The 20,844-nt window shown below is 46.2% G+C and overlaps 2 protein-coding genes and 1 pseudogene across 2 annotated transcripts in view; 2 read left to right on the top strand and 1 right to left on the bottom strand.

Annotated features, from left to right (window-relative positions):
* Nucleotides 1-20,844, bottom strand: part of HEATR4 (HEAT repeat containing 4) — a 161,138-nt gene that overhangs the window by 102,099 nt on the left and 38,195 nt on the right. The gene's annotated exons all lie outside the window — the stretch shown is intronic.
* LOC133751528 (acyl-coenzyme A thioesterase 1) lies at nt 905-7,626 on the top strand. The gene is made up of 3 exons (XM_062181616.1): nt 905-1,396; nt 3,189-3,391; nt 5,662-7,626. The coding sequence occupies exons 1-3, from the start codon at nt 940-942 to the stop codon at nt 6,244-6,246; spliced, it is 1,245 nt and encodes a 414-aa protein (XP_062037600.1). The 5' UTR covers nt 905-939; the 3' UTR covers nt 6,247-7,626.
* On the top strand, nt 15,638-17,714 carry LOC133751423 (60 kDa heat shock protein, mitochondrial-like; annotated as a pseudogene).

Raw genomic sequence — 20,844 nt, 5'->3', positions numbered from 1 at the left:
AGACTAAGCTGTATAGTTGACTTCATCCAGACACCTGCAAATACTGAAGGGCGAGAGGAGAGTGGAGTCAAGGTTTGTATTCTCCCCGCTCCTGCCACATCATGCTGTCACCTGCCGCCTAGCAGGTAGCCACCTTCCCTTGAGCCTTCAGGCCCAGCATTCTGTACCAAACTTAATGAGGTCTTTTTTTTTTTTTTTCTTTTTTGCCTGTGCCTTTGCAAATAAGATAGTCTGTTTATAAAACTCTGCTCAAATCGCTCAGTTTGAGCGTGCCACTTGCTTCCTGCCGGAACTCTGACTGATATGACCCAAAACCTGACACTGACAGACAGTAGAGCTGTGAGTTGAGAATCCACACTTTTTCACTGGGTTCTTCACTGTTTTTAGGTTAGTCCATTTACTATTCTCAATACGTGTGTCCCTATAAGGAAACTGAATTCACAGGCTTAATTATGTAGCTTGCTAAAGATCTCCAAGCTATTAAAGGAGCAGGGTTACATTGGAATCCACTGCGGCCTGGCTCCATAAACACTACCTGACCATGGGAGCAGCTCCAGGTACCATCAGCAACAGGAAGAAGGATTGGTGGGAGGGATTAGGGCCATGTTTCTCCACAGATCACCTGAATTCCAATGATCTACGATGCTTTATCAACATCCAGATTCTCGGAGCTTTGGCTCTCTCAAACCTTTGGCTTCAGCGGTCTTTGTAACTTTATTTCGACAGTCACCACGCTGGATCGCGGGACTAAGCATTAATAAGCTTTCTTCTATTCAGGTTGCTGGGACACTTGCACAAAGAAACCTCACATAGAGACTTGAACAGTGCCCAACCAATGGAAAGTGCGAAGGGTGGCGACACAGGTTGGAGAGAGGCCAGGCACGGCCCACGGCCCACGACTCCCCTAAGCAGAGACGCCTCTTCACTGCCCTGGTCGGGATGGCGGCGACGGTGAGCGTGGAGCCCGCGGGCCCCAGCTGCTGGGACGAGCCGCTGCGCATCGCCGTGCGCGGCCTGGCCCCCGAGCAGCCCGTCACGCTGCGCGCGTCCCTGCGCGACGAGAAGGGCGCGCTCTTCCGGGCCCACGCGCGCTACTGCGCCGACGCCGGCGGCGAGCTGGACCTGGCGCGCGCGCCCGCGCTGGGCGGCAGCTTCGCGGGGCTCGAGCCCATGGGGCTCCTCTGGGCCCTGCAGCCCGACAGGCCCTTCTGGCGTCTGACGAAGCGGGACGTGCGGACGCCGCTGGCCGTGGAGCTGGAGGTGCTGGACGGCCACGGCCCGGAGCCCGGGCAGCTCCTGGCCCGCGCGCTGCTGGAGCGCCGCTTCCTGCCGCCGGGGGTGCGGCGCCAGCCGGTGCGCGCGGGCCGGGTGCGCGCCTCGCTCTTCCTGCCGCCAGGTGAACCGTCTGCAGTCCCTTGTCCCCAAGCTTTTACAGAAAGCAGGTCGCGCCCAACATTCCAGAGGTCAGTGTCAAGGCGATAGGAATGAGAATGAGATGTCTGGGGAAGCAGCCCTGCCACTCCACAACTGAGAAGTCCTTAAATCCATTGCTCAGTTATAAGATTGTAAGAAGGAAAAAGACACTTGTAATACTTTTTTTAAAATTTTTAAAAAGATTTATTATTTGAAAGGCAGAGTGACAGAGAGACAGAGCTTCCATCTGCTCCCCCAAATGCACAACCCTCAGGGCTGGCCAGACGAAAGCCAGAAGCCAGGAGCTTCTTGTGGGTCTCCCATGTGGGTCCAGGGGCCATCCTCCGCTCTCTCCCAAGCGCATTAGTGGGGAGCTGGGTCGGAATTGAAGCAGCTGGGATTTAAACCCAGTTATGTCCTAAAGTGACTGTACTAGCAGCACTGTACGAGGGTTCCAGTGGTTCTGCATATCCTCCTTAGCATTAGGCTTTGCCAGTTTTTGGGTTGGGGAGAGAGGAAGTTTGTTGCCTACTTATAAATTATTTAGAGATTTTTATTTTCATTTTATTTGAAAGGCAGACAGAGACAGAGAGAGATCTTCCATCTGCTGGCTCAATCCCAAATTCCCACAACAGCCAGTGTGGGGCTAGGTCAAAGCCTAGGACTAGTAACTCAGTCCAGGTCTCCTTCATGGGTGGCAGGGACTCAAGTACTTGGGCCATCATCTGCTGCCTCCCAGGGTACATATTAGCAGGAAGCTGGGTTCGAAGTGGAGGAGCCAGGACTCAGACAAGGCACTCTGGTATGGGACGTGGGAGTCCCAGGCAGCATCTTACCTGCTGCACCAAACACCTGCCCCTGCAAATTATTTTAAGTTTTGAAAGTAATATATTTAGGGGCCAGCACTGTGGCACAGTGAGTTAAAGCCCCAGCCAGCAGTGCTGGCATCCCATATAAGCACCAGTGCTCCACTTCCTATCCAGTTCCCTGATAATGGACCTGGGAAAGCAGTGGATGATGGTCCAAGTCCTTGGGCCCCTACACCCATATGGGACACCTGGAAGAAGCTCCTGGCTCCTGGCTTCAGATTGGCTCAGCTCTTGGCTGTTGCAGCCATTTGAGAAGTGAACCAACAAATGGAGGATCTCTCTCTGTAACTCTTTCAAATAAATAAAATAAATCTTAAAAAACAAACCCATGGGGCTGGCGCCGTGGCTCATTAGGCTAATCCTCCGCCTTGCGGCGCTGGCACACTGGGTTCTAGTCCCGGTCGGGGCACCGATCCTGTCCCGGTTGCCCCTCTTCCAGGCCAGCTTTCTGCTGTGGCCAGGGAGTGCAGTGGAGGATGGCCCAAGTCCTTGGGCCCTGCACCCCATGGGAGACCAGAAGCACCTGGCTCCTGCCATCGGATCGGCGCGGTGCGCCGGCCGCAGCGCGCCTACCGCGGTGGCCATTGGAGGGTGAACGAACGGCAAAAGGAAGACCTTTCTCTCTGTCTCTCTCTCACTGTCCACTCTGCCTGTCAAAACAAGCAAACAAAAACAAACAAACAAACAAAAAAAAAACAAACCCATGGGGCTCAGAGGCTGTGTGTATATAGGAGGATGTGAATTTAGCTTATGCCACTGTTTGTTTGTTTGAGGACCAGAGGTCTTTCAGCGTTTCTGATTGTCCCTAGAAAACTCTGATACCACCAGGAAGGTACAGGTGGCTTTGCCACCTCTGCAGAGTGTCAGGAAGAATTTAGGTGTGTGTTTGTTTTGTTTCTTCCCAAGGCCCCGGGCCTTTTCCTGGCATTGTGGACATGTTTGGAGTTGGAGGTGGCCTGCTGGAGTATCGAGCCAGCCTGCTGGCTGGGAAGGGCTTTGCTGTCATGGCTCTGGCTTATTACAACTATGACGACCTCCCCAAGAGCATGGATACCCTCCACCTGGAGTACTTTGAAGAGGCCGTGAACTACCTGCTCAGCCGCCCCGAGGTTAGACCTTCTCTCTGTTTACGGGCTCCCTAGCAGGTCTTCTCCTCATGGGCGCTCTTGGTTTTCACAGAAGTGAGGCCATTCATGAGAACCACTCTACCCCAGACACACAACCTTTTATAGTAGCTTCTCAGAGACAGTTCCTATTTCCTGACAGTAAAGATGTTCTTAGTAGGTATTATGAAATTCTCAATTTAATTTTGTTTTAGTATTTCCTAATGAGTCCCAACACTATTGAGAACCGTGGATTTGACAGAAGAATTAAAAGGAGGGAATTACTGCCTCCCAAAGATGGCAGTTAGATTTTTTTTTAAAAGATTTATTTGAAAGGCAGAGTTAGAGAGAGAGAGAGAGAGAGAGAGAGATCTTCCATCAGTTAGTTCCCTCCCCAAATGGCTAAAATGGATAGGGTGGGTCCAGGCTGAAGCCAGAGGCCAGGTCTCCCATGTGGGTCACAGGGGCTCTGCTTTCCCAGCTACAATAGCAGGGAGCTGAATCAGAAGTGGAGCAGCCAGGACTTGAACGAGTGCCCTTATGGGATGCTATTATCACGAGTGACTTAACCTGCTGTGCCAGAACACAGTCCCCGAAAAGTTTAGCTTAATGTTTTGTTTTTGTTTTTGTTTTTTTGGTGTGTGTGTGTGTGTGTGTGTGTTAATTTTCATGTAATTGAAAAGAAAAGAGAGAGGGAGAGAGAGAGAGAGAGAGAGAGATTGAACTTCCATCCACTGGTTCACTCTTCAGATGCCCACGAACTAGGGCTGGGCCAGGGAGGACCCAGCATCCCTGAACTGTACCCCAGTTATCCATATGGGTGGCAGGGGCCCAAACACCTGAGCCATCATGTGCTGTTTCCTAGGATGCAGTAGGCACAAGGTGCATTGGAAGCGAAGAGCTGAGACTCAAACTGGCACTTCAGTATGGGATGCAGATGTCCTAAGCTGTGGCTCAAGGTGTGGATGTGTGGTGGTGGTGGGGTGTTGTGGCACAGTGAGTTAAGCTGACACTTGAGATGCCTGCATCCCATACTGGAGTGCCAGTTCAAGTCCCTGCTCCTCAGCTTCCCATCTAGCTTCCTGCTAATGCACCTAGGAAGGCAGGGGATGATGGCTCAAGTACTTGGGTTCCTGGCACCCAAGTGGGAGGCAGGTTGGAGTTCTTGGTTCCCAGGCTGATGCCTGGGCCATCCCTGGCTGTTCCAGGCATTTGAGGAGTGAGCCAGTAGATGGGAAAAGTCTGTGTCTTTCTCTGTCTCTTGTTGCTCTACGAAAGAAAGAGAAAGGTAGGGGAGGGGATGAGGCTGGAAGGGGAGGGGAGAAGGAATAAAAGAAGGCAGGAAGGAAGAATTGAGAGCCTCTGTCCCACATGTGAGTGCCTGGTTCATGTACAGGTCGCCCCACTTATGATCTAGCTTCCTGCTAATCTGCACGCTGGGTGGCAGCAGGTCATGGCTTAAGTGCTTGGGTCCTTGCCACCCACATGGATGACCTGGATTTAGTTCTGTGCTCCCAGCTTCAGTCTGGCTCAGCCCTGACTGTTGTGGACAGTGGAGGAGTAAACTAGCAGATGGAAGATCTCTCTCTTTCTGTCTGTCTCTGTAACTTTAAAGTAAAATGAAAAGTTAAAAGGCAAGTGTTTTAAAATAAATAACGGATACACTTAGCAGCCAGAACCTGAGTACCAGCAATGTTCTGAGGTTTCTAGACTCAGTTTATATAGAGTATCAGAAAATAATTATTGCTTACTTTATAATTTACTAAGAGCTCTAGGTAGATGGAAGTATTGGAGCTTTTAATAAAGATGTTTCATCAGTATGGCAGGAATTGAGAACAAGAGAGGGATTGATAGTGAAGAACTGGTAGCCAGGGTCTCAAAGAGGCAGAAATGGGTGTCACTGGGATGGCTCAGCTGGAGGTGTTGAAGATGGTGATCAGGGAGTGGAATGCTTGATGCTGAGACTTGAGAGATGATGTACTTATTGGTGAGAATGCGAGTGGATGGCTCAGTAGATAGAGAAGATCATGAGAGGTATGGAGGTCAAGGAACTGAGCCAGAGTATTTGAAAGATCATCCATGTGGTTGTTGAAATCCAGAATGGTGACAAATAAACTGTGGAAAAGGGCATAAGGAGGAAGGACAGGTAAACTTCCCTGGGTACATGGTAGTATCAGATTCTGTCTCAGGTCCACCTGACTCCAAGATTGGACACTAGTCACTGTACAGCACTATACTGTAGACTCATTCTCCTTGTTTCTCTGTTCCCTTCTCAGGTAAAAGGCCCAGGAATTGGGCTGCTTGGACATTCCAAAGGGGGTGAACTTGGCCTCACCATGGCCTCCTTCCTGAAGGGCATCACAGCTGCCGTCATAATCAACGGTTCCATAGCTAATGTTGGGGCGACCTTACACTACAAGGATGTGACCCTGCCCCCTATAGGGACCAACAGAAGTCGAATCAAGATGACCAAAGAAGGCTTTGCAGACATTGTGGACGCCCTGAACAGCCCTTTGGAAGGGCCTGACCAGAAGAGCCTAATTCCTGTGGAGAGGTCTGAGTGCACCTTCCTGTTCCTTGTAGGTCAGGATGACCACAACTGGAAGAGTGAGTTCTACGCCAATGAGGCCTCTAAACGCCTCCAGGCCCAGGGGAAGGCAAAGCCCCAGATCATCTGTTACCCAGAGGCAGGGCACTACATCGAGCCCCCGTACTTCCCCCTGTGCCGGGCTTCCCTGCACGCCTTGGTGGGCAGTCCTGTGTTCTGGGGAGGGGAGCCCAGGGCTCATGCTGTGGCCCAGGTGGATGCTTGGAAGCAACTCCAGACTTTCTTCCACAAGCACTTGGGTGGTGAGAGTTAGAGGGGCTCTCTGGAAAATATAGCCCATTATTTGAAGGTTTAGAGGGTGAGATTATATACATATTCCAGGAACTTGAATTTTGATCAGTTCATTGGAACACATTGTCATAAGCTTTCTAGATTTTTATACCTTTCTCTTTAAATTTTTAATGTTAAACATTGCTTTGCTTCCATTGAAAAAAATCTCTTGTCAGGAATGAATAAAGAGCCATAAATAAATATACTTTCTAAAAAGTAAAGATAGGGAGACTGGCACAGTGGGTAAAGCTGCTACCTGTGATGCTAACATGCCATATGGCTGCTCCACTTCCAAATCAGCTCCCTGCTAATGCTCCAGGAAAAGCAGCAGAAAATGGCCCTTGTGTTTGGGCCTCTTCCACCCTCGTGGGAGACCTGGAAGAATCTCCTGGCTCCTGGCTTTGGCCTGGCCCAGCTCAGGCTGTTGCAGCCATGTAGGGAGTGAACCAGCAGATGGAAGACCTCTCTCTGTGTGTCCTTCCATCTTTCTCTCTGTCTCTCTCCAACTCTTTCAAATAAAATAATAATAAAAAAATTAAAGGTAGGAATATCACAGAGGTGAATGCTTTGTTATCAATGCTTGGACAAGTGTTACAACCATCACTCCTCACCCCAGAGGAAACCTCTGAGATGGTCTGATATGTATTCTTTCAGTTGTTAAGCTTAGTATATATGTATGTGTCAATAAAACATGCTTTTTGTTACATAAACATTTTTATGGGAATATTGATTTTACAAAATAAACAGATGGTTGGGAAAGAATACCTTTTATCTGAGACATACTCTATGTCACAGCAACACATAGAACTGAGCAGGGTTTTAATCCAGGACAGAAGAGAGGAACTAGGAGGATAAACAGTGCTTCTGGGATACCCATGTTATTCCAACTGCTTAATCCTCACAACCATCCTGTGAGGCAAGTGAAAAAATGTGTACAAGCAAAGGCTCTTGTCTGCAACATTTTAAAGGAAAATTAGTCCACCAGAGTCAGTGATTGCTATTAACAGTCACTCCTCTAGCCAAAGGTAGAATAGAAAGTCAAAGTCAATGTAAAACCTCTATCTCAGGGCTGCTGCAGTGCTGGCATCCCATATGGTTGCCAGTTCGAGTTCTGGCTGCTCCACTTCCAATCCAGCTCTCTGCTATGGCCTGGGAAAGCAGTAGAAGATGGCCCAAGTCCTTGGTTCCCTGTATCCACATGGGAGACCCAGCAGAATCTTCTGGCTCCTGACTTTAGACTGGTCCTGCTCCAGCTATTGCAGGCATTTGGGGAGTGAACCAGCAAATGGAAGACCTCTCTTTCTTCTCTGTCTCTCCCTCTCTCTGTCTGTAACTTTGCTTCTCGAATAAATAAATAAATTTAAAAAACCCACCTCTATCTCTAATAATGAAAATTCAGATGTTTATGTATTGACCATTGTGAACCAACAGGGTTGTTCCACATAATTAAGAGCAAGCTTTACATATTCATGACTATATTCCAGGGGCCATCACATGCTTTTGTAATCCAGATGTCTTCAAAATAATTATAAATCGTATTTCAAGGCATACTTAAAATTACAGAAAAAAACCCATCAAGATGAATAATATGTAAGTGTGACAACTAGGATACCTTTTACGCCCCTCAATATAATTTATATCATTTATATCTCCAATTCCCTTGTTTTATCATACTTTTCTAGATTGCTTCGTTATTGAACATCCTGCCTCAGATTCAGATAGCACTGAAGTAAGTAAAACATCTTAGAAAAATCTGTTTACCAGATTTGCTAACTAGTGGCTTGTCATTCGCTCTGCAAAGTCAGGACTGAAAAAGAAGCAAATTGAAGGCCAAAACTCAAAATGCTAAAAAGAATACAACATTGTTATTTTCTGAATGAAAAATGTGATGCTTCTAGTTTCCACTCCCCACAGAAACATCGGTGGGTTCAGGAATGAAGGAGTGGGGAGGTGGCTTTCTCTCTCTACCTTACTGACTGTGTTTCCCGCAAGCCTTCTGAAGCACACACGCAAGAAAGCCAAAGGCTCCTCCTCTAAAATTCCTTCTGAAATCAGTTGGGAGAGTAAACACAAAGGAATTATATTTTACACAAAACAATAGAAATGTTAGAAGAGAGGTCATGGTGTGGCACAGTGGGTTGCAGCACCGGCGTCCCATATGGGTGCTGGTTCAAGCCCTGGATGCTCTACTTCCAATCCAGCTTCCTGCTGACGTACCTGGGAAAGCAACAGAAGATGACCCAAATCCTTGGGTCCCTGCACCCATGTTGGAGCCCCAGATGAATCTCCTGGCTCCTGGCTTCAGCTTGGTCCAGCCCTGGCCTAGGAGGCCATTTGAGGAATGAACTAGCAGATAGAAGATCTCTCTCTTGGCCAGCACCACGGCTTACTTGGCTAATCCTCTGCCTTCGGCGCCAGCACCCCAGGTTCTAGTCCCGGTTGGGGTGCCAGATTCTGTCCTGGTTGCTCCTCTTCCAGTCCAGCTCTCTGCTATGGCCTGGGAAGGCAGTGGAGGATGGCCCAAGTGCTTGGGCCCTGCACCCGCATGGGAGACCAGAAGGAAGCACCTGGCTCCTGGCTTCAGATCAGTGCAGCGCCCCGGCCATAGCTGCCATTTGGGGGGGTGAACCGACGGAAAAGGAAAACCTTTCTCTCTCTCTCTTTCTAACTCTGCCTGTCAAAAATCTATCTATCTATCTATATTATATATATATATAATTCCACCTTTCAGAAAAATAAATCTTTTTGAAAAAGTGTTAGGGGCTGGCACTGTGGCTTGCGGGTAAAGCCGCCGCCTGTGGTGCTGGCATCCCATATGGGCACCAGTTCAAGTCCTGGCTGTTCCACTTCTGATCCCGCTCTCTGCTGTGGCCTGGGAAAACAGTAGAAGATGGCCCAAGTCCTTGGGCCCCTGTGCCCATGTGGGAGACCCAGAAGAAGCTCCTGGCTCCTGGCTTCAGGTCGGTGCAGCTCTAGCCCTTGTGACCATCTGGGGAGTGAATCATCAGATGGAAGACCTCTCTGTCTCTCCTTTTCTCTGTGTAACTCTGACTTTCAAATAAATAAAGGAAATCTTTAAAAAAAAGTGTTAAGGATAGATATAATAAATTTCGTGCTATTTTCCTAACTGTTTATGCAGTCCAGAAGATGTATGTTAGTATCTGGGCAGAATAGTCCTCTTATTTCTTGGAAAGGGGTGATGACTTCCAGGATAAAATAAAAATAAAAAATAAAAAAGATAGATATAATAAATTTAATAGAATTTATTTGAACAAAGAACAATTCATGAATCAAGCAGCACATAGAACCAGAAGAGGTTCATAGAGTTCCATGTGGCAATGGGAACAGTGAGCTTTTATAGGATGGGCATAGAAGCAAAGAATCACCAAATCTGACTGGCTGTAGCTAAGCATTCACCTTCTTTGGGCATGGTCTGATCAGCTGGTCCCTGTGACAGTCTGGAACTCAGCTTTTTGTTACCAAAAAATCTACTGTACTAAGTCAGGTTTGGTTTGTTTGCATAACACGTAAGGCTGCATTTTGTTAGGCAGAAACTTGAAGCACAGAGATAGTCTGAGGCTAGTGGCTTCCTGCTTATTTAATAAGTGGCACTGGGACATTATTACTTTAAGATGGGAGAAGAGATGCCACATCTGATTTGGTGGAGAGATGAGGACATGAGAAGAAGTGACATTTCAGATGGAACTTGAAAAAAGGAAGTATTTAAAATTTAGGATTTATAGCTTTTTCTAGGGTATATATATATATATACATATATATATATATATTTCAAAATAATGAAGACTATAAAGAAGTTAAACATGGGGCCAGTGTTGTGGTACAGTGGGTTGGGGCTGTGATGTTGGCACTACAGTTCAGCACCAGTTTAGGCCCCAACTGCTCTCTGCTAATGCATCTGGGAAAGCAGCAAAAGACGGCTTTGTCACCCATGTGAGAGACCTGGATGGAGTTCCAGGCTCCTGGCTTCAGCCTGGCCCAGGCCTGGCTGTTTTGGCCAGTACATGGAAGATCTCTCCCTCTTTCTCACTCCCTTTTTCAAATAAATAAAATAAATCTTAAAAAAAAAAAAAAGTTAAACAGCTACCTATGATTAGTGGCTTGCTTCCAAAGTATACAGTATGGAAAGTGGGGCAGAATAATAAAGGAAGGAGAGCCCTGCCTTAACCAGGTGATCCAGGCTGACACATTAGTGGTACGTCATGCTGATACCACACATCTTTCATATGACATGCTGACAATGGTGCTTCACTTCTGTGGTCTTCCTCCTCGGAACATATAACCCAGTCTACTCACGAGGAAAGCATGAAGCAAATACAAATTAAGAGGCAATCGGTGGAGGCCAGCACTGTGGTGTAGTGGGTAAAGCCACTGCCTGCAGTGCTGGCATCCCATATGGCACCGGTTTGAGACCCAGCTGCTCCACTTCCAATCCAGCTCTCTGCTATGGCCTGGGAAAGTAGTAGAGGATGGCCCAAGTCCTTGGGCCCCTGCACCTGCGTGGGAGACCTGGAAGAAGCCCCTGGCTCCTGACTTCAGATTGGCTCAGCTCTGGCCGTTGGGGCCATTTGGAGAGTGAACCATCAGATGGAAGACCACGCCCTCCGTGTCCCGCCCCACGCCTCTGCCTTTCAAAAAAAAAAAAAAAAAACTTTAAAAATAATAAAAGTGGCAATCTGCAAAAATATATGACAAATACTAGTCGAACAACATCAAGTAAAAACCAAAGAATGTCTAAGAAACTGTCACAGTGAAGAGGAAAAGAAAATACGACTATTAAACGTCATGTGGTGGGGCTGATGTGGCATAGCAGGTAAAGCCGCCTCCTGCAACACTGACATCCCATGTGGGCACTGGTTGGAGTCCAATTCTAATCCAGCTCCCTGCTAACACACCTGGGAATGCAGCAGAGGATGGCCCAAATTCTTGGGCCCCTGCACCCATGTGGGAGACCCGGAAGACATTCTTGGCTCCTGGCTTCAGCCTGGCCCAGCCCTGGCCATTGCTGCCATTTGAGGAATGAACCAGCAGATGGAAAATCTCTCTGTCTTTCCCTCTCTCTCTCTAACTCCACATTTCAAATAAATAAAATAAATGTTTAAACAAAATGTCATGTGGTATCCCGAGACAGAAAGAGGAAAAAGCAGGAATATATGAATATAGAGTTTAGTTAATAAACAGTGGTTTTTTTATTTTTTTATTTTTTATTTGACAGGTAGAGTTAGACAGTGAGAGAGAGGGACAGAGAGAAAGGTCCTCCTTCCGTTGGTTCACCCCCTAAATGGCCGCCACGGCCGGGGCTGTGCCAATCCGAAGCCACGAGTCAGGTGCTTCCTCCTGGTCTCCCACTCGGGTACAGAGGTCCAAGCATTTGGGCCATCCTCCACTGCCCTCCTGGGCCACAGCAGAGAGCTAGACTGGAAGAGGAGCAACTGGGACTAGAACCAGCACCCATATGGGATGCCGGCACTGCAGGCGGAGGATTAACCAAGTAAGCCATGGCGCAGGTCCCTAAACAGTGTATCTTTATTGCATCATTAGTGTGACAAATGTACCTAACGATTGGAGAAACTGGGTGCTGGTTACACAAAAGCTCTCTAGGATTTTCCAATTTTTCAGTAAATCTGCCCTGCCACAATATAGACAGAAGAAGGCTCCTCCATTAATTTCTTCTGAAATCAGATGGGGGAATAAACAAGAAGGCATTATATTTTACACAAAACAATTTGCCTGTTTAACTTCTTTGATAATTAATGATACATTGCCACTTGGACTTGGTTTTATGGACTAAGCTATCTAGGGCCAAATTCCACAGTTCTCAGCAAGACTTTTATTTTTTTCTTGATTAAGTGGAATTTTTCTTTGAGACTTACTCCAACCCTTAGTTATGACTTGTCAATTTGTTATGAAGTCTTTCAGAGATCATTTGAATGAGAATACAGGCATTAATGATGACAACTGTGCAGACTTATGAAGGGGCATCGACCAGTGGGATATGAATTAGTATGGGCTCAGTGTCAGAGCAAGGTGCAAAGGGCTGCTCTTTTTCTCTACCACAGTGTAAATGCTTATAGTATATCTGAGTAAGTTTCTTTACTTAACGACATTAAATTCTAACTAGAAGTTGTAGTTACAGCTTCTTACAAATAAAGGCACTGTCCTCAGGGTAACGTGAACTAATTTAGAAGATGGCTAGGGTTGGGATAATAAATGTAAAATTGATTTGAATAGCCCTATTTTTTTTTAAAGATTTATTTATTTATTTGCAAGTCAGAGTTACACAGAGAGAGGAGAGGCAGAGAGAGACAGAAAGAGAGAGAGAGAAGAGAGAGAGAGGAAGAGAGAGAGAGAGAGACAAAAAGAGAGAGAGAGGTCTTCCATCTGCTGGTTCACTCGCCAATTGGTCACAATGGCCCGAGCTGTGCCAATCCAGAGCCAGGAGCCAGGCACTTCTTCCAGGTCTCCCACATGGGTGCAGGGGTCCAAGGACTTGGGCCATCTTCTACTGCTTTTGCAGGCCACAGCAGAGAGCTGGATCGGAAGTGGAGCAGCTGGGACTCAAACCAGCGCCCATATGGGATGCTGGCGCTGTAGGCGGTGGCTTTACCCGCTACGCCATAGCACCTGCCCCAGCCCTATTCTTTCTCCAAAGAAAACAGTGATCAGTCAGACCTAAACCTGCAGATGTGCCATAGGAGTCAATAGGTAGCTTCATTTCTGCATGTTAGAGCTCCACACTGCTCTACAGCAACCCTACCATCTGATTGGGCAAAGTGAGTATAGGAGATATGTGTATGATAGCTTAGAAAGACTTTTCACCAACCAACTTCTGTTCTTGAGCTGGAATTTGAGTCTCTGTGGCAACACAGATGAGAAACTATTATAGTCAGAGCCTACAACAGAGACCCTTCTTGAGAGGGAGGGCTTTTTTTTGAAAGGCAGAAGGGTAGAGACAGACAGCCCTGCAACAGTCAGGGTTGGGCCAGGATGAAGCCAGGTCCCCTAAGTGAGTAGCAAGGACCCAACTACTTGAGCCATCACTGCTGCCCCCTAGGGCTTGCATTTACCAGGAAGCTGGACTCCGGAGCAGAGCCAGGACTCTAATATGGGACATGGGCATCCCAAGTGGCATCTTAACCACTGCATCAAATGCCCTCCCCAGAAGGACTTCTGAGTGGAAAAAGCTTGGGCTCACAGAAGAGAATCTCATCAACATAGAAAATGTCTTCTGCTTCAAAATTATTCTAACACAAAAAAGCCTGCATAAATGTTTGCTGTTGATATGGGAACCTCATATGAATAGAGAAATGGGGGAACAGGGGATATGAATCAAGTTGACACTTCTTGTTAGGACTCTTGCTTCAATTATATACAGAAGATATAGTCATAAAACTGTAAACTGTAAGATCTCTTCCAGGGGCCAGCATTGTGGTGTAGCAGGTTAAGCCTCGGCCTGTTACACCAGCATCCCTTATGGGCAACAGTTCGTGTGTCAGCTGCTCTACTTCCAATCCAGCTCCCTGCTAATGTGCCTGGGAAAGCAGTGGAAGATGACCCAAGCACATGGGCCCCTGAATACACATGGGAGACCTGGATGAAGTTCCTGGCTCCTGCCTCCTGTTCCAGACCTAGCTATTGTGGCCACCTGGGGAGGGAACCAGCAGATGGAAGATCTCTCTGTCTCTCCCTCTCTCTCTCTCTGTAACTTGGTCTTTCAAATAAATATTTCTTCTAAAATACTTATACCTGTTTTAAATGGGTAAGTTTGTATATTTTATGGCTTTGCTATGTATATAAAAATAAAATCTTACAATCTTAATGGGTAAGTTGATTACATTTTCTATACTTTTCCTTTCTTTTCCTCCTTTTGCTTCAAAAATGAGCCCCTGCACACAGTGCTAGGGGGCAAGGGAGCAGCCAAGGGAAGGGACACAGGCTCACTGCTGTGTGCATCCTGCTCTCTGTCCCTAACTCCAAGCTGCTGGCTTGACTCACCATGTACCCTCCTTGCTGCTGCCAGATCAGACCAGTGTCCAGGGTACTGGCTCCTTATCTCACTTGGCTTATGCCAAAACATAAAATTTGGTGCAGATGCCCGAGCCTTAATGTGTCAAGGTGTGTAGACCTTTTAGCCAACACTGTGGCCATTACAATGGGGCCAAAGGGGAAAACAGTGATTATTTTTTTTGAAAGATTTATTTATTTATTTGCAAGTCAGAGTTACACAGAGAGAAGGAGAGGCAGAGAGAAAGAGATAGAGGTCTTCCACCTGATGGTCACTCCCCAATTGGCCGCAATGGCTGGAGCTGCACCAATCCAAAGCCAGTAGCCAGGAGCTTCTTCCAGGTCTCCCATGCAGGTGCAGGGGCCCAAGGACTTGGGCCATCTTCTACTGTTTTCCCAAGCCATACCTGAGAGCTGGATTGGAAGTGGAGCAGCCAGGTCTCAAACTGGCGCCCATATAGGATGCTGGTGCTTCAGGCAAGGGCATTAACCCACTGCGCCACAGCACCGGCCCTGAAAACAGTGATACTGAAAAAGAGTTGGAAAAGTCCCAGAGTAACAAAAGATGGTATGACTATTGCAAAGTCAGCTGACTTAAAGGATAAAGATAAAAACATTGGCGCTAAGCTTGTTCAAGATGTTGCCAATAACACAAATGAATAGCCTGGGGATTGATGATACCACCACAGCTACCATAGTGGCATGCTCTATTGCCAGAGAAGGCTTTGAGAAGATTGGCAAAGGGGCTATACCAGTGGAAATCAGAAGTGTGATATTAGCTGTTGATGCTGTAATTGCTGGGCTTAAGAAGCGGGGCCGACGCCGTGGCTCAACAGTCTAATCCTCCACCCTGCGGCGCCAGCACACCAGGTTCTAGCCCCAGTTGGGGCGCCGGATTCTGTCCCAGTTGCTCCTCTTCCAGGCCAGCTCTCTGCTGTGGCCCGGGAAGGCAGTGGAGGATGGCCCAAGTCCTTGGGCCCTGCACCCGCATGGGAGACCAGGAGAAGCACCTGGCTCCTGGCTTCGGATCAGCGCGATGCACCGGCCGCAGTGGCCATTGGAGGGTGAACCAACGGCAAAAAGGAAGACCGTTCTCTCTGTCTCTCTCTCTCTCTCACTATCCACTCTGCCTGTCAAAAAAAAAAATAGCATCATCTTTGGTCACAATGACTTCTCCAACTTTTTCTAAGTCATGAGGTGGAGCATCTTCAAGATTTGGGGTCAATCTCCCTTCTCCAAATTCTGCGCCATCAGTAGCAATAGCCATATCTTTAAGCTGCTTCTTTCTGTTGTCACCACAACCTAGAACTTCAACTGCTACAATCTGAAGATCAACTTTTAGCCTATTCATAATGAGTGTACTCAGGCCTTCACCATCAACATCTTCAGCAGTTATGACCAGAGGCTTACGGTAAGCATGGGCAGTTTAAAGAGCAGGGACAATGCAATGGACTGGATACTAGGAATTTTCACTCAGCAGATCATAGGCATCCTGGAATTCACATTTCTGACCTTTTGATGTGTTAGTAAAGTATGGAGAAATAACAGCCTCAATCAGACTTCATGCCTTCAGGGCCAGCACTGTGGCATAGCAGGTAAAGCCACAGCCTGCAGTGCTGGCATCCCATATGGGCGCCAGTTCAAGACTATGGCCTGGGAAAGCAATAGAAGATGGCCCAAGTCCTTGGGCCCCTGCACCCGAGTGGGAGACAGAGAGGAAACTCCTGGCTCCTGGCTTTGGATCAGCCCAGCTCCGGCTGTTGCAGCCATTTAAGGAGTGAATCAGTGGATGGAAGACCTCTCTCTCCCTCTCTCTCTCTCTCTCCCTCTCTGTAACTCTGACTTTCAAATAAATAAATATTTTTTTAAAACCATGCCTTCAATAATTTCTAATTGATTGTTACTTCCTTTACTGTGCTGATACCTTTTCTTTCAACCTTATTCATTGCATCAGAAATAATGTTGCCAATTTCTTTGTCTCCATTTTCAGAAGTCATAGCAATTGCTTCAGGGGTTATCACAGATCCTGACCCCTTCTTCTTTTTTTTTTTTGACAGGCAGAGTGGACAGTGAGAGAGAGAGAGACAGAGAGAAAGGTCTTCCTTTGCTGTTGGTTCACCCTCCAATGGCCACCGCGGCCAGCACATCTCGCTGATCTGAAGCCAGGAGCCAGGTGCTTCTCCTGGTCTCCGATGGGGTGCAGGGCCCAAGCACTTGGGCCATCCTCCACGGCACTCCGGGGCCACAGCAGAGAGCAGGCCTGGAAGAGGGGCAACAGGGACAGAATCCAGTGCCCCGACCGGGACTAGAACCCGGTGTGCCGGCACGGCAAGGCGGAGGATTAGCCTGTTAAGCCACGGCGCCGGCCAATGCTATATTTTTTAAAAATTTATTTTTATTTTAATTTTTAAACAATTTTGTTTAAGGGTTGCTATATTTTCGAAAGGAAAAGCTGACAAGGCTCGAATTGAAAAACACATTCAAAAAAATCACTGAGCAATTACATATAACAACTAGAGAATCCGAAAAGTAAAGAGTTGAATGAACACCTAGCAAAGCTTTCAGATAGAGTAGTTGTGCTAAAGGTTGGTTGGACAAGTGATGTTAAAGTTAATGAAAAGAGGGGTCAATGCTGTGGCACAGTAGGTTAATCCTCCACGTGTGGCACCGGCATCCCATATGGGTGCTGGTTCTAGGCTCAGCTGCTCCTCTTCAGATCCAGCTCTCTGCTATGGCCTGGGAAAGCAGTTGAAGATGGCTCAAGTCCTTGGGCCCCTGCATCCATGTGGGAGACTTGGAAGAAATTCCTAGTTCCTGGCTTCCGATCAGCCCAGTTCTGACCACTGAGGCCATTTGGGGAGTGAACCAGCGAATGGAAGACCTTTGTTTCTGTCTCTCCCTCTCATTGTCTGTAACTCTGCATCTCAAATAAATAAATAAAATCTTTAAAAAACAGTTAATGAAAAAGGCAGAGTTACAGATGCCCTAAATGCTACAAGGGCTGCTGTTGAAGAAGGCATTGTTCTGTGGGAGGAGACTATGCCCTGCTTTGGTGCCTTCCAGCCGTAGACTCATGAACTCTAGCTAATGAAGATTAAAAAAAAAAAAAATCAGTACAGAAATTATCAAAAGAACATTCAAAATGCCTATAATGACTATTGCTAAGGATGTAGGTGTTGAAGGATCCTATTGTTTGGAAACTCTGCAAAGTTCCTCAGAAGCTACTTATGGTGCTATGTGTGGAGATTTTGTAGATATGATGGAAAAAAGAATCACTGATCCAACAAAGGTTCTAAGGACTGCTTTACTGGATGCTGCGGGGTGACCTCTCTGTTAACTGCAGCAGAAGCTGTAGTCGCAGGAATTCCTAGAGAAGAGAAGGGCCCTGGAATGGCTGTGATGGGTGGCATGGGAGGTGGGATGTTCTAATTCATAGAATAGCGCTCTGTCTTTATTAATGAATCGTGAGAGGATGCTTAAGGCAGTGTTCATCACCAGTTGAAGAAAATGACTGGAGGAAAAGCTGGCCAATGTTTAAGAAAATCACTATAACCATCAGTTACTTGTATCAGTTGACAATGCCATATAATGGTTTACTGCTCTCACTGTCCATGCCTACAGATAATTTATTTTATATTTTTGAATTTAAAAAACATTTCTATATTCCTGATACTAAGTGCTAGAGCTATCACTGTACTGCTTTCAGTTTAAATCACTGACACATTTAAGTTTAATTTTTAATTTATTAGAACCCAGTGAGTGATGATTTCCATTAAACTAACCCTAATTCAGGGCAAAAATACATTTTAAAAACATAAATCTTAAGGCAGAAGTACAACATTATAAAAACAGTATGTCTAATATAGACTGTAGAACATCAGAATTTTAAGAGATTCACATGGTATTTTATTGCACTAAAATGTTAGTACAGTCAGAAATATTATCAGTTGGTCCAAGATTTCTCAGTTTATAAAATATCTAGGCTGCTAATTGAAGAAATATTGCTGTTTAAGTAATAGCTACCAAACAACCAAGTGATTGTTCTAATGACAAGGGACTAAGGCAAGTGGTTTTCTTGGTTTTATTTTATAAAGATGTTACAAAATTAAATATCAAGAAGTACTACTAGAATATATTCAGATTCATTTCCCCACATTAATACCCAAAAGATGCACACCCCTTCTCTTTAATTACATTTTAAAAATTCTATGAACCATTATACCTAATTCATTGTAGGCCTGGCCCTACTGATAACAAAGGCACCAACTGTTTACTTTGATAAGGTGGAAAAAAGTTTTAGTAAATTAACTGCATCTTTTCCTGGTCATTTAATAACTCCAAAATGATTTCTTTACCTCTGTAAGTCCGAATTTTGAGTGGACCCTTGGTTCTGGGGGTACGAGGAATACATTTTATGTTTACATGCAATTAGCAGTCATCCTTCTGAAAAGCAGGGTTAACAACCTTAAATTTCTACTTAGAATTAAAACCTTTTATTTTAGGGGAGTGGGATAAGATTATAAATAATTTAAATCAAAGAACATGAATAACTAGCTTATACATTCTACTAAATAGAGTTAAAAAAAAGACAAATGCATTTAAACTTTTTTTTTTTTTGACAGGCAGAGTGGACAGTGAGAGAGAGACAGAGAGAAAGGTCTTCCTTTTGCCGTTGGTTCACCCTCCAATGGCCGCTGCGGTAGGCGCGCTGCAGCCGGCGCACCGCGCTGATCCGATGGCAGGAGCCAGGTGCTTCTCCTGGTCTCCCATGGGGTGCAGGGCCCAAGCACTTGGGCCATCCTCCACTGGACTCCCTGGCCACAGCAGAGAGCTGGCCTGGAAGAGGGGCAACCGGGACAGAATGCGGCGCCCCGACCGGGACTAGAACCCGGTGTACCGGCGCCGCAAGGCGGAGGATTAGCCTAGTGAGCCGCGGCGCCGGCTTTAAACTAATTTTTATAAGTCTAGCAAAGATGAGTTTGATGGGTTCTTAACTGACGTATTAATTACAAACATTCGTTTTTGTTAAAAATGTTTAATCTATTTTAATAAAACAGCTGTGAACCTCACTGAACTTATATCTCTCTGTATATGAATAAAAACCTGTTAAAATTGCTTATTTAGTACCTCTGAAAAAGTCTATTCAAGTAAGATCACTGGAACTACCAGAAAGTCTTTGAAATACTGATTGCAGATTCAGTTAAAGCAGATTCAGCCCCTCTCAGGATCCAGCATTTAATCATGAATATCTTTGCCAACCTGAACTAAGAAAACACAGGTGGCGCCGCGGCTCAATAGGCAAATCCTCTGCCTGCGGCGCCGGCACATCAGGTTCTAGTCCCATTCGGGGCGCCAGATTCTGTCCTGATTGCCCCCCTTCTAGGCCAGCTCTCTACTGTGGGCAGGGAGTCCAGTGGAGGATGGCCCAAGTGCTTGGGCCCTGCACCCCATGGGAGACCAGGATAAGCACCTGGCTCCTGCCTTCGGGTCAGCATGGTATGCCGGCCGCAGCGCACCGGCCGCGGCGGCCATTGGAGGGTGAACCAATGGCAAAGGAAGACCTTTTTCTCTGTCTCTCTCTCACTGTCCACTCTGCCTGTCCAAAAAAAACAAAAAACAAAAAATTTTAGCCACTGATGGCCATAGTGAGGCAGTACTGGTATTACTTGAAAAAATAAAAACTAAAAATATATGTCAATCATGCATTCTACAAGTTCAAAAAGTAGGTAAGGTATAACTCACAAATATCATTATGTCTTTGCAGGTTACTTCAAACTTCCATCAGGCCCTAGCTGAAGACGTATCTGCCAAACACATCAGAACTCATGTAAAATAAAAGGAGTAGGGAGGGGATTTTGTACATGTTACCCAGGGTTTGGTTTCCACTTTCCCTTTTTTTGTGTAATTGTGATAGGTATAATTCCTTGAAGAACATGAACCAAGAAATAGAACATTTATTGGACTAACAATGTGTTAGTGTCTAAAAAGTTTTCAGCTGCATAATTGTTCTCACTCTGGTTAAGCTATGTGCAACGTGCAACATGTACAGCCAATTTTTCCTGCATGTCTATTTGTGGAAAGAATTATTAGGCTCAGTAAAATGTGAAATATACATGAGTTTGCTTTAAATGCAAAGATTAACTGTTTTAGGCTCAACTGTATCATAACCAAAAAGTCTCTGCTTTGATAATACAATAGGAAAAGGTTCACATATGTACATGGGTACATTCCTTCATTAAAACTTAGGGGCTGGCGCTGTGGCACAGCAGGTTAAAGCCCTGGCCTGAAACATTGGCATCCCATATGGGTGCCAGTTCGAGTCCCGGCTGCTCCTCTTCCAATCCAGCTCTCTGCTATGGCCTGGGAAAGCAGTAGAAGATGCTTGGGTCCCTGCACCACGTGCGAGACCTGGAAGAAGCTCCTGGCTCCTGGCTCCGGATTGGCGCAGCTCCAGCTGTTGCGCCCATTTGGGGAGTGAACCAGCGAATGGAAGATCTCTCTGTCTCTACCTCTCTCTGTAACTTTGTCTTTCAAATAAATAAAACAAATCTTAAAAAAA

The sequence above is a fragment of the Lepus europaeus genome, chromosome 22 (assembly GCF_033115175.1).
Source record: "Lepus europaeus isolate LE1 chromosome 22, mLepTim1.pri, whole genome shotgun sequence".
Classification (NCBI taxonomy): domain Eukaryota; kingdom Metazoa; phylum Chordata; class Mammalia; order Lagomorpha; family Leporidae; genus Lepus; species Lepus europaeus.
This window is presented reverse-complemented; position numbering and strand designations above follow the sequence as displayed.